At 36.2% G+C, this 14,814-nt stretch overlaps 1 protein-coding gene across 3 annotated transcripts in view; it reads right to left on the reverse strand.

Moving 5' to 3' along the window:
• LOC150110500 (microsomal triglyceride transfer protein large subunit-like) overlaps window positions 1–14,814 on the reverse strand; it is a 208,889-nt gene that overhangs the window by 119,731 nt on the left and 74,344 nt on the right. For all 3 annotated transcript variants that reach the window (XM_090394204.1, XM_090394194.1, XM_090394213.1), the window contains 2 exons: window positions 8,115–8,260; window positions 7,898–7,986 (listed from right to left, as the gene is read on the reverse strand). In XM_090394204.1, coding sequence (XP_090250330.1) covers window positions 7,898–7,986; window positions 8,115–8,260 — 235 coding nt within the window. The remainder of the gene's footprint in view (window positions 1–7,897; window positions 7,987–8,114; window positions 8,261–14,814) is intronic.

A 14,814-nucleotide genomic window follows, 5' to 3' on the forward strand; every position in this document is an offset into this window, starting at 1 on the left:
CCTGACACACAGATCAGCTTATAATCTGAAGCTTGAGTTCTGTAACCTCCCTTATGAAGTGGTACATTCTCACCTTCCTTCCACTCCTTTTGAGCTAGACCCAATATAAGACTCATTAAACAAGTATGTCAAGGCAGATGTCAACTCCCTGGCACATTCCCTCAAAACATGTGGTGATATATCATCAATTCCTATAGCCTTCTGAACACATCGAGTCCTATCGAAGTAAATATACATCAATCGTGCGTGAACCCAGAATTCCATCGATGTATATTTACATCGCTAAATTAAAAATTCCGACAACAATAATATATGTTTAAAATTCATTATCAGACTGTACTGAAGTTAAATTCGAATCTTTAGCTTCATTATCCATGAGGATGGTTGACTTTTATCAATAAAAAAGGGAATTTATATTTATATCATAACGCCTGCCTATCGGCTGCGTCATGTACGATCGCATGTGTTCATGTTTATATTACATCATGCCGTCATAATTCTGGCTGCTCCAAACAATATAATGGATTCACGACTCTTCTTGTAATCTGAGAGCTCAGTTTGAATTTCTCTGTCACCATGGACAGACCAGGACCCAGTGGTGCCCAAAGCAGGGGGTGTAAAATGGTTCTTGAGTGAACACGAATTAGAACAAATGCTCAAGGAAATACTCAATAATGAAGGATCTGAATTAGATGATTGGGCAGACTGTGATCCAGAACAAGAAGAAGCAGATCTCCCCACAAATGCGAGCTCCGAGTAAAGAAACAGTGATGCAGGACTTCAAATGAGGGGTGACCAAATTCGAGGCTGTCCAGCAAGTCATGTTTATGATCGCATGCGAGATCATGGCATTTTAAAAACTGAATGGCCTAATTCAATAATTTATCACTCGACTTTTGTGGCCAATAGTGGATAATTATAGTGATGTACACCCCTATGTAAAATGATATTTTCATCATAATAATAACACACATAAATTTTATTTATAATTTTCATGATTTTATGTAACATCTAAGCAATATTTTGACTGAATTTGTTAATTTTGAACACTAAAGAAGCAAATATAAGTAGAAAGTAATAAAAAATTAACTTTTGTTTTTTTCAAAAACCTTGATTTCTTGCAACCCATTTCTGGAGCCCATACCACAAGTATAACTAAAATTTTTGTTCCAATTAATTGTGAAAGATGTTAACTAAAAGACAAAAAATAATTATTTGGATATTCCATAGCAATGCTGCACAGCAATTTTTTAAATAGAGCTAAAAATGATCAGGACACAGGGTTATTAAGTCTGAGGGAGATGATTCGTTTGAGGCAGTCTGGTGTGAGATAGAGGTGAATAGGACAAAATGTTGTTGGGTGTTGCTATAGACCAGGGAGTCCACAGGAAGATGTAGATGTTATGTATTGGGAGATTAGTACAATGAGTATAGGTGTACAATTATTATGGGGGACATGGAAGTAGCAAGATGGAAGTGGTGTACAATTATTATTATGATAGGTGTACAATTATTATTATGGCAAGATGGAAGTGGAATTTATATAGCTGCTAAGGGATAATTACATGAAACAACATGTTATAGAGAGGACTAGGGGTTTGAGAGTGTTGGATATTTTAAAATTACTAGAAGAACAAAACGGTTTCCGAAAAGGCCGATCCTGCATAGATCCAATTTTTACTTTAAAATTATTAATAGAAAAGAGAAGAGAATTTCAAAAAGAAACACACGTAGCATTTATTGATTATGAAAAAGCCTTTGACAAAATTAGTAGACAAAAATTGTTTAAAATATTAACCGATTTAAACATACCAAACCAACTTTTACAATCTATTCAAGAAATATATACAGGAAATAAAATAGCAGTTAAATTAGAACACACCTCAGAATGGAAAGATATATCAAGAGGGGAACGACAAGGATGTACCCTCTCACATCTGCTTTTCAATATATATATAAATGAAATAATAACAATCTGGAAACAGCATAACCCATTTGGTATACAAATGACCCTGCAAATGAAGATAGATACACTACTATTTGCAGATGATCAAATAGTATTAGCTACATCAGAAGATGACTTACAAAGATCATTAAAATCATTAAACGATATCTCAAAGCAATATAATATGACATTATCCAAAGAAAAAACAAAAATAATGGCATTCAAAGGAGAAAACCTAATAAGAAGTAAAATAGTGATAGATAATAAAATACTAGAACAAGTAAACACTTTCAGATACTTGGGATGTGATCAATCATACGAAGAAGAAAAAGACATAGACACTAAAATATCAAACTTTGTGAAAGTAAATGGCATAATAAATAATATATTTAAGCCATCCCTGGTACAAAAACACACTAGAATTAGACTATATAATGTCTTGTCAAAACCAACTCTACTATATGGAAGCAAAACATGGACCATGAAAAGGAAAGATGAAAAACAAATTCAAACAGCAGAAATGAAGTTCCTCAGAAAAACAGCTGGATATACCAAGTGGGACCACAAAACAAATGAAGAAATCTTACAATCCCTGAAAATAAAACCAATTAATCACTACATGAGACAGTATAATGGCTAGAACATTTAAATCGAATGGACAACAGCAGACTACCAAAAATATTATACAGATACAAAATAAGTGGAAAAAGAAGAATCGGAAGACCAAGAAAGAGATGGCATGAGACCGGAACAGGCCACATGGCCTAAATTCCATGTTAGGAGGAAGAAGAAGAAGGATATTTTAAAATATCTTGCAATGATTTCTTAAAATATTATATTAAAAAAAAAAGCATACCAGAAATTGCAATGTATTATTTTAGGAGTATTTCATAAAATGAGTGTCATGTGTCATTTTAAACAATACTTTCAGCTTAAAAAGGTTAAAAAACACTCGCTTTTACTCTAATTAAAATTTTTAATTATTAAAATGAAATAAAATATTTACAGTGCATAAATTTTATAGTATAATTATTTAAAATCAAATATATATTCACATAGATTAGATCTTGAAAGATAAGATAATATATCCCATTTTAGAAAACGTATAGTAAAAGATAAGAAGAAGACTAACCAGAGAAACTAATAACAGCATAATCATTGCCTTGCTAATTATACAGCATCATCATATTCCTGCCATGTACCCTCAAGGGGTGTACAGGATATGATAGTACTACATGAAAAAATTACATCATTACTAACTTCATATCTACAATTTTCCTCCAAATCAGTCTGTTACTTGTCAAGACTCCAACATTATCATTATCAGATCTAATATTTCTATTGTCTAAGGCACATTGTACCGTATCAATCTACCTATATCTTGGTCTTCCTCTGGGTCGTTTTGCTGCAAACCTGGCAGAGAACACTTGTTTTGCTAATCTTTACTCGTGCATTCTGTTTAAGTGACCATACCACCTGAGATTAGCTCTGCTAATGCATTCCTGGATGCTGACAATGTCAAGTTCTTTCCTAATATCCTCGTTTTTAATATGATATTGACATTGATGCCATCTGTTCACACCTATAATCTTTCTCAGGACTCTCATATCTGCAGTCTCTAGTCTTTGGTCAAGTGTTTTACTTCTGACCCAGCTCTCAGATCCATAAGTTAAAACTGGTTTGAAACTGTCTTGTATACAGCTAATTATAGTGTTCTGACTAATTTCTCTCTTATTCCATATGAATTTATTCAATTGACTTCCTACCATACCAGCTTTGCTGATTCTGTTGTCTATTTCTATATTTAATTTACCATCTTCAGTAAAAATCATGCCTAAGTAGCTGAAATGTTTTACTTGTTTCACAAGTTCTCCATTCACAACACAGTTGACATTTTCAATGATTCTGCCTATTTTCATTGCCTTTGTCTTTTTATTGCTGACCTTCATACCATATCTATTACAACAGCTATTCAACTTAGTCAGAGAATCTTGCAGACTTGTAGCAGATTTATTTAGAAGTATAACATCATCTGCATAAAGCAAAGAGCTAACATTAACATCTCCAATTTTGATATCATGTTTAATACCACTTTCCTTCATAATTATGATCCATATAGATAACACTGGCCAACAAAAAAAAATTTTTTTTCTGCTGATTATGATCTGACACTTGTTTTTTACTAATTTGGGTGCGCTGATTTCAAATATCAGACCCATTTTTCTCTATCACATCAGGTTTTTCCTCTATGGCATTTTCTTTTTGCTAATTTGTAAGTTTTTGATAGTTTTAAGGAGGCAGTACTATTTAGAGGATCAAAAAAATCGATTTTTTAATACTATTTTCTAAAAGTATGCAGTTTTAAAAATCTGTTCCTAACTTTTTATCAAGACATTCGAAAAATTCCCAAGGATATAACCTATTATTCAAAGCGGTGCGCAGATCAGAATCGGAGCGCTCACCGCTCTCGCTTGTTAGTAAACGAAGAAATGCGTAAGAACCTGCAATGGCACATACTGGTGCTTTGAATGCGAGAGAGGCCAATAACCGACCTTATACAAGCCGACCGTATTCAAAGGGATTGCCAAAACAGAACACACAGCAGAAATGACTACAAACAAAAATTTATTCCCTGAAACTCATGTGTAAGTAAAATTGTTATTTTTTTATAAATTTTCTTGTAATTTTTAATGAATATTGTTAAGTAGTTATGTATCTAATTATCGGCCTCTCTCGCATTCAAAGCCACAGTATGTGCCGTTGCAAGATCTTACGTATTCATTCATTTACTAACAAGTGAGAGAGCAGTGAGCGCTCCGATTCTGATCTGCGCACTGCTTTGAATAATACGCTATATCTTCGGGAATTTTTCGCATCTCTTGATAAAAAGTTAGGAACAGATTTTTAAAAGTACATACTTTCAGAAAATAATATTAAAAAACCGATTTTTTTGATCCTCTAAATAGTATGCCTCCTTAAAACTATCAAAAACTTACAAATTAGCAGAAAGAAAATGCCATAGAGGAAAAACCTGACGTGATAGAGAAAAATGGGTTTGATGTTTGAAATCAGCACACCCAAATTAGTAAAAAACAAGTCTCATATAAAAGTCAGCAAAAATTGTGCTGGACTGTTTAATGAATAACAGAGGGGATAATGTACATCCTTCTCATACATTAGATTCAACATTAAACCATCTTCCTGTACGTCCTTCAACTCTAACTGCTGACTTACAACTCAAATAAAGACTACGTATTGCTTGACATAATGCCCCATTGACACCATATAACTGCAGCGTATTGAATAGCTTCTCTCTTGGCACCTTGTCATATGCCTTTTCCAAATCGACAAAACTTAAATACAGATCTTTGTTATATTCCCATGCTTTCTCGACTATTTGTCGTAAAGTGAAGATCTGATCCTGACAGCCTCTATTTGGCGTGAATCCAGCTTGTTCTTCATCAAGCTTTTCTTCAACAATTCTTCTCAACAGTTTCTCAAGTACTCTTGCATAGATCTTGCCAAGAACACTCATTAGGGAAATACCTCTGTAATTCTCACATGCAGTTTTATTTCCCTTTTTATATATGGGTACTATGAGAGCTCTATTCCAATCATCGGGAATTCGCGCCTTCTGTCCAGGCTTTCTGAACTATGCAGTGCAGCCACTGTAAGACTCTTATACCACCATACTTCAGCATTTCTGGTCGAATACATCTACTCCTGCTGCCTTTCCACATTTCAAGCCTTTGATGGCTTTTTCTACTTGAAAGTATGGATATGTATTCCTGACTGTATGCCTGGTCAGTGTTTTTTTACCACTGTGCTGTCATCACTGCTTGTTTCATTTAGCAGTTTTTCAAAGTAATTACTCCATACTTCAAGGATATCTTTTTCTCCCGTTTTCATGTCACCTTTATCATCTCTAACTCCTTTTACAACACCTCTTTCCTCCATTCCTAAGCTTCTTCAACAATCTCCTGAATATTTTGCCACCTTCTTGATATTTATTTTCTATATTCTTGCCAAAGTACTCCCATGACTTTTGTTTAGCTAGTTTTACACGGTGTTTAGCATTCTTGCATTTGTCTATATATTCTCTAAGTGCACAAGCTGACTTATTTGCCAGGAACTTTTGATATGCTTTCTTCTTTTCCTTCACTGCCTCTTTAACTTCCTGTGTCCACTAGGGAGTTCTGATTTTTTTATCCTTGCAGACAACCTCACCACATGCCTCTCTGGCAGAATTAATCAATGTTTTCTTCAGAGTTTGCCACTGAATCTCCAAGGTTTGATTCCTGTTCTCAAACTCGTTCATTTTTTCTTCAATAATCTTTCTGTATTTTAGTCTACAGTTCACATCTGAGAGCTGCTCAATTTTTATTCTCTTTAGAACTTTCTTACATGTTCTTCCTCTGAATATGAAATTCAATTTTATCCTGCTCAAGAATAAATAGTGATCACTTCCAATTTCAAATCCTCTGTACGCTCTGGTGTTCTGCACAGGGAGAAAACATCACTATCAACAATAACATAGTCAATGAGACTTTTCTTATTCCTAGCCTCTTCTCTCCATGTGAATTGTGCACATTTTTATGTTGGAACATGGTCTTAGTAATAACCAGTCCATGTCCTGAGCAGAAATCCAACAGATATTTGCCATTATTATTAGCTTTGTTCTTTTCTCCAAATTTTCCCAAAATATTTTTGTATATCTCACAATCATTTCCTACTCTTCTATTTAGATCCCCAACAAGGACCAACTTTTCCTTTTTCATTGTGTCAGTTGCTTTTTCTAAAGCCTCAAAAAATTTCTCCACTTCTACCTTAGTAGAACCTTCTGTGGGACCATAGGCAGAAATACGTCTCATTGTCCAGTTCCCCATTCTCATATTTGCCCACATTACTCTACTTGAGACTAACTGCCATTCAAGAAGATTAGCCTCGTATTTTGTGTTGAATACTATGGCTACTCCTTCTTTTCCTTGATTGTCATTGCCTGGATATAACATTTTGTATTTATTGCTCAGAAAGATCTCACCAGTTTTGATCTTTTTTGTTTCAGTCACTCCTATTATGTCGATCTGGGTACTTATCTAATTCCTCAGCTAGCTCCATTTCTTTGCCATTCAGGCTTCTTATGTTGATAGTACCGATCGTTAACTCTGGTGACGTTGAGTTGGGGTTTGTTTTCAGATTTGTTCCAGTAGCTGACTTTTCACTGTGCGCCCTGGTTCCCTGGCGAAAACAACAGGGGCCTTGTTTAACCGAGCAACGCCCCAGCCGGTATGAAATTTGTCCTGTTGAAACATCATTTTTTATTTTGGTTTAACTAATAAGAATACAATTTGGTCGGCTAAATCCCAAATTGCCAGCTCATTCTCGTTCATTCAGTATCCAAGTAGATACCCAACAGAGTGCACCACGAGAAGGTGAGGATTGGACATTAGGTCAGAAGCCCTGGTTGGTTCTCTGCATTCCTTTAAAGGCTATGTGGAGGTCTCTTCTACAGCATAGTACTATTAACATTTAACCTATAATAATCAAAATAAATTTAAGGATATATGTCAATGATAACAGTAAGGTACAATGACATCTGAGCTCTCCTTCGAATCCATGCAAATCACTTGTTTGGAATAACTGGATGTTAGGATGATGAGAGGGATTTGATGTCTGGATAATTGTAAAACTGCAACTAACGGACATTGCAATGATTGCTTTCCTAACTTTACTAATGTTGCATAGAAACTTGTAAAAAAAAATGATAAAACTAAAAACAACAGACATAAAAATACTGCTTTTTTATTTTCCTGATGTCAAATAGCAATTGAATGTTCAAATAATTAGTAAAACTACAAATAACGAATATCAGAAAAATCAGTTTCAGATTTTCAAGTTATGTTTCGCTATAAATGTGTTACCCATTTCAAGGTAAACACATTAAAATAATACCTTGTGCTAATGTTTCCACTGCTAGCTCCACATTACTAGCTTGAACCGATGACTGACTTTCCACTTGTTCAATCAGAGTAAGCTTGTAACTGAAATAAAATTAGTTCTTTCAATTCTAAAATCTTCATAACTTCATTTACTAATTACAGAATACTGATTAGATATTTAATACCAATATGAAGCAAACCAGGTGACTAAGTGAATCACAACAACTTACTGAGATTTAACAAACACAGCTGCTTCTTGCCAAAAGTTAAGTTTTAGTCTCACTTCCTCCCTTCCTAAAGCTTTCTGAAAAATACTTGAAGTTGGCAGTAAATTATATATGGTTTCACTGAAAATAGTCACATTAGGAGATCTAATCTGGAAAAAAAAAATAGTATGATTTAAATCAAAAAAGTTGCTAATATATTTTTTATAATTAGACAGTATTAAAACACTAATTCAAAAGTGATAATTAATAATTAAGGAATTGACAGCATACACTAGAAATATAAATTAAATCAACTTTAATATATACTTTCCAATATTTCAGCAATGTCACGTTGCCATCTTCATGGGAACTTAAGATAAAGACACATGCACGCAAGTACTACACAACAGCAAATGAGAAACGAAGCGAGGAAGCTACCGTTTTCCTAAAGTCCTGATGGTGCACCCCTGGCAGGCTATATTAGGTGTTCTTGGCCGTTGGGCTGAAGTTCTGCTGATATATGTTTCCCAAATTTGGGGCAGTCTCATGCATCCAAATTTGTTGAGGTTTGGCATGTTCCTAATAGCTGAGGCTGATTCCATGAATAGTCTTTCATATTTGAACTTGCTGCAGTGTATTACTGTGGTTTTCTTCCACCTTATTCTGTGGCAAGTATCCAGAGCATAGTCTGCAAGCCCAGAGTGACTGTACTGGTGAAATCAGATGTAGTCCTTGTGTTCTGGGATTCTGATATTTGCTGTCCTGCCTGTTTGGCCAAAGTAGGACAATTTACAGCTGCAAGAGACCTGGTATACACCAGGTAGATCTAGGGAAAGTGGTTGGTCTTTAGTGGAGCAGATAAGGGATGCCAATTTTCTACATGGTTTGTAGTCATGTTTTTTTTATGATTCTGTTGATTTTTTCCGAGATGTAGGGAATGGTGATGGATTTAGAGTAATCTTTTTTGTGGATTGTGGATAACTGGTTTTAGTATTTTTGGGATTTTTTTTTTGGGGGGGGGGGAATAGCCATTGGCTGAGAAAGTGTTAAGGATGTGATTTAATTCAGTGGTTAGGGCTTGGTCATTTGAACAGATTAGTTTAGCCCTGTTGAATAGTGTCTTAATAACTCCATGTTGTTGTTGTGAGGGGGGGGGGGAATTGGTGAATGTATCTGCCTGTATGGGTGGGTTTTCTATAAACTGAGAAAACCAAGGTACCATCAGGTTGGCAGGTGACTAGTGTGTTTAGGAAGGGGAAGCTATTGTTTTCCTCTTTTTCCAGGGTGAACTTGATTCTAGGGTGTTGGTTGTTTAAGTGTGTTAAAAAGGAGAAGAGTGTATCCGAGCCATGTGATCAAATAGCAAACACATCATCAACGTAGCAAAGCCATATGGTAGGTTTTTGTGGGGCAGAGTTTAAGGCTTTCTCTTCAAAAGTCTCCATAAAGAAGTTGGCCAAGGGTGGGGAAAGTGGTGAACCCATGGCTGTCCCCTCTATCTGTTTGTAGAATTTTTCCTGCCAAACGAAATAACTTGAGTTCATTGTGAACTGAAATAGGGCTGAGATATCGGGAGGAAATTTAGCTTGGATTAGCTCTAAGGTTTCTTTGAGAGGGACATTTGTGAATAAGGAGGAGACGTCAAAACTGACCATTATGTCATTATGTTGGAGTGTAAGGTTTTCTATACTGGCTTTGAAGTTGGCTGATTTTTTTTATGTGTGATGGTGTGTTGCCAGTATAGTGTGAGAGCACTTTGGTTAAATATTTAGCTAGTTTGTAAGTGGGGGAATCAATGCCATCCACTATGGGATGTAATGGCACATTTTCTTTAAGTATTTTTGGAAGCTATATATATGGGGGGGGGGGGGTCTAGAGTTATATGGTTTTAGTCTGTTAATAATCTCCACAGGCCAAGAAGTGACCTTTTTAAGGGGCCTATGGAGTTTTCTAATTTGTGAGTTGGTGGGATTGTATTCAATGGAGAGGTAGTACGTAGCTCGATCTAATAGTAAAGCCTTAAGCTTACCTGTGTAGTCAGTATGATTGAGTACCACAGTGGCATTCCCCTTATCCGCTTTGGTGATAACCATTTCTTTGTTTTTCTTCATTTCCTGTAGAGACTTGTATTCACTAATGGATATGTTGGTTTTTGGTGGTTTTGCTTTTGTGAGGACACAAGCAACATCCAATCAAATATCGTTGGCAATGTGGTTTGGAAGATGGCAAATCCCGCGTTCAATCTGGATCATTAATTCCTCGGCTGATAATTTCCTAGGAGCAATGCCGAAGTTGTGACCATGTGACAGAGCGTTGAGTGCTTCAGGCTTCAAGATAATTGAAGAAAGGTTAACTACCATGTTGGTTTGTAGTTTTGGTTTAGACATTGAGTTCTTTTTTAATTTATCAAACTTGTTGATATGTCGACTCCGTATTCTTTCGAATTTGCAGCTACCATCTACCAAGTTTGCAGTTAACAAGTTAATAATAATTCTTTATTTGCTGCAGTGCACGAGACATCATGTAGAATTGACCAAAGTTCATGATTTAGCATATTTGAAAGGTCTTTCTCTAGCGCTAAAATAGCTCTGTGTACATCGGCTAGGGAACCACATGTAGCGTTAATTTGCTCCTGTAACAAAGCTTGGCTCACCCAGTTATAGATGCGAGAGCTTTCTGTAAACAGAAATGGTGCTTAAATTTTCTTAGATTATCTGATTATCCCGGCAGCGTTTTACTAAGGTCAGATGATTCAGTTGTCTAGATAACTTCAGCTTCAGTATGCCGTAATGGCAGGCCTTGCATGCAATGGAATCTCCGTGGATGATAGTAATTCTTGTAGAAAGGCTTATACGCTGATTAAACATGATAATTAATATTTAAGGAATTGACAGCATACACCAGAAATATAAATTAAATCAACTTTAATATATACTTTCCAATATTTCAGCAATGTCACGTTGCCATCTTCATGGGAACTTAAGATAAAGACACGTGCACGCAAGTACTACACAAGAGCAAATGAGAAACGAAGCGAGGAAGCTACTGTTTTTCTAAAATCCTGATGGTGCTTCCTGGCAGGCTATATTAGGTGTTCTTGGCCTTTTGGCTGAAGTTCTTCTGATGTATGTTTCCCAAATTTGGGTCAGTCTCATGCATCCAAATTTGTTGAGGTTTGGCATGTTTCTAAGGGCTGAGGCTGATTCCATGAATAGTCTTTCATATTTGAACTTGCTGCAGTGTATTGCTGTGGCTTTCTTCCACCTTATTCTGTGGCAAGTATCCAGAGCATGGTCTGCAAGCCCAGAGTGGCTGTACTGGTGAAATCAGATGTAGTCCTTGTGTTCTGAGATTCTGATATTTGCTGTCCTGCCTGTTTGGCCAAAGTAGGATAACCTTTGAAGAGAAAGCCTTAAACTCTGCCCCACAAAAACCAACCATATGGCTTTGCTATGTTGAAGATGTGTTCGCTATTTGGCCACATGGCTCTGATTACACTCCTCTCCTTAACACACTTAAATAACCAAAACCCCAGAATCAAGTTCACCCTGGAAAAAGAGGAAAACAACAGCCTCCCTTTACTAGACACACGCCAACCTGATGGAACCTTCGTTTTCTCAGTTTATAGAAAACCCACCCATGCAGGCAGATACATTCACCAACAATCCCACCATCCCCACTCACAACAATATGGAGTTGTTACGACACTATACAACAGGGCTAACTAATCTGTTCAAATGACAATGTCCTAACCAATGAACTAAATCACATTCTCAACACTTTCTCAGCTAAAAATACTAAAACCAGTTATCCACAACCCCCCTCACAAAAAAGATTCCTCTAAATCCATCACCATTCCCTACATCCGAGGCACCTCGGAAAAAATCAACAAAATCCTAAAAAAACATGACTTGACCTCTTGTTACAGACCATATAGAAAATTGACATCCTTTATCCACTCCACTAAAGACCAACCACTTCCACTAGACCTACCTGGTATATACCAGTCTCTTGCAGCTGTAAATTGTCCTACTTTGGCCAAACAAGCAGGACAGCAAATATCAGAATCTCAGAACACAAGGACTACATCTGATTTCACCAGTACAGCCACTCTGGGCTTGCAGACCATGCTCTGGATACTCGCCACAGAATAAGGTGGAAGAAAGCCACAGTAATACACTGCAGCAAGTTCAAATATGAAAGACTATTCATGGAATCAGCCTCAGCCCTTAGGAACATGCCAAACCTCAACAAATTTGGATGCATGAGACTGCCCCAAATTTGAGAAACATATATCAGCAGAACTTCAGCCCAACGGCCAAGAACACCTAATATAGCCTCATCAGGACTTCAGGAAAACGTTAGCTTCCTCACTTCATTTCTCATTTGCTGTTGTGTAGTACTTGTGTGCACATGTCTTTATCTTAAGTTCCCATGAAGACGGCAATGTGACATTGTCGAAATATTGAAAAGTATATATTAAAGTTGATTTAATTTATATTTTTGGTGTACATTGTCAATTCCTTAAGTATTAATTATCATGTTTAACCAGCGTGTAAGCCTTTCTACAAGAATTAAGTGAAAAGTGTCAAACAGATGAACATTTTTCAGTTAAATATAATAAGTATAAGTATGTTGTTATAATAACAATATACCAAAAAAAATTTCTTCCAATAAAAACACTTCCACATCCATTTCACTAACATCTAAGGTATCATTAATGAAATATGCCACCACTAACAGACATGAAAACCTGATCTGCCATTCCTAACTGAACTCCAGCTGCCATCTTCCATAACTACAGCCTACCTCAACTATCCCACATTCATCTTGCATAAATGTGGGATAGTTGTATTTTTCTCCCTTTTTGCATTCTGCCAAAAGGGAGAAATGTGCTTTAGTCAAATCAAACATCCCTTGCAAAAGTCTATCCAACCTGGATTCCCCACTTCTCAATCTGCTCTAATTCAGGATTTCCTTATCTCACTTTATAGCTTTCTGGTACCTTTAGTGCTACTCTAATTTTTACAAGCACACTGTCCTTTCTGACAGCTTATTACTAAAAATTGCTTTCATATAATCTAAATCCAAAAACTGAGAGAGATTATCTTTCTAGAAGACTTTATGTTCATAACACAAACTGGCTCCTCCTTCTCTAACTTCACAGATCAAGCTGTAAGGGAAGCCAAATCATTTGCCATCAGTCATGATCATTACAAATACAATGCTAAAATTAATCAGTTACCCCACCAACCAGAATACTCTGGACATTTTCTTAACTAGCTCTTTCTCCATATATACTATGGATGTCTGCTTTCACTTGGCAAACCTGACCATAATCCTATCCAAGTCTCCTTTTTGGCTGGGAGGAGAAAAATTTTTGTGAGAGGACCAAATTTTGTGCTTTTTCATGGTTAGATTACTGTTTTTACTCTCCTGATCCAAACATCTGCACTGAACTAACAACCAAAATAATCATTATTCAAATTAGGTGTTGTTTGTTTCCCATTCTAATGCATACTTCTAACCATTATCCAAGCCTAGTTTTTAAAAAACGTGTCTATGCAGTCCATAAATTTTAAAAAAATGTATGTTCAATAGCCTAAATCAAAAACCTCAGTTTCTCATTCATCTTACACTAAAGCCTGAAACAGATGTAAAAAAAGTTATCAATTCCAAAGCAGACTTCATAAGAATGAAATGCAATAAACTTGCCTCTTGCACAACTGGCAGTCAAGCCTTCTGGTCTCTTGCTAAGGCTTGACTGCCTTTGGAATTGATAACACATCCTGATGATGTCATGGTAACCTCAGCAAAGGATAAGGCAGACACCTCCTGACAATCTTTACCTCCAGCTCTTGTTCATATGACCAAGGCAAATCACCTTCTGTGCTACTACAAGCTGCCTACTGCATAACTCCTCTGATCTTTCACCAGAAAGACAGAAGAATCACAATTAATCTTGATATCAATAAGTTCAGATGGCATTCCTCCAGTTAAGTCAAAATGTGTGCTCCAGAATAATACACATCCTGTATTACCTATATAAGCTGTCATATTCATGTGGCATCGATCCAACAGTAGATACAAACCTTTATCAAATCTGTACTTAAAAAAAAGAAGAGAAAAGTCAGCTATCAAACTATCATCCCATTGCTATCACCTCAGTACTCTCAACAGTGGAGAAGATCATGAACAACCAGTTTCTTCACTAGCTGGAGACCCATCAATTAATTAGCAATCACTAATACAAATTCCACCATTCTAATTCTAATTAGAATACTCATTGAAAACCTTACTCAGCTTTGGACACAGACCATGGAAAGATTTAGAGAAACCCATGTGGTTGCTCTTGATATTTCAAAGGAATTTGAATGTGTCTGGTGTTGAGTAGCCTTTTGAACAAATTGCTATCATATGGTCTTCCTCCCATTTGTGATTGGATTGCCAGCTTCCTCTATGGCCATACTGTGTGTCATGGTGGATGGTTTCCTCTCATCAGATTTCTCTGACCTTCAAATCCTATTCATAGTTTTGCTGCTAACAGTACTCTCCATTCCTCTTCTTCTTCATTCAAGAAACCTTGTAGTGCACAAATGATTGAAGCATCAAGATCTTCTATAACCAATGACTTAAATACTGATCTCCTCACGATTCTCAAGTGGGGTGTTAGAAAATGTAGTGAATTTCAGCATCATCATCAAATTCCTGATATATACCCTCA

The sequence above is a fragment of the Typopeltis vanoorti genome, chromosome 1, assembly GCF_054136105.1.
Source record: "Typopeltis vanoorti isolate ZY-2024b chromosome 1, IOZ_Tvanoo_1.0, whole genome shotgun sequence".
In the NCBI taxonomy this organism is placed as follows: domain Eukaryota; kingdom Metazoa; phylum Arthropoda; class Arachnida; order Uropygi; family Thelyphonidae; genus Typopeltis; species Typopeltis vanoorti.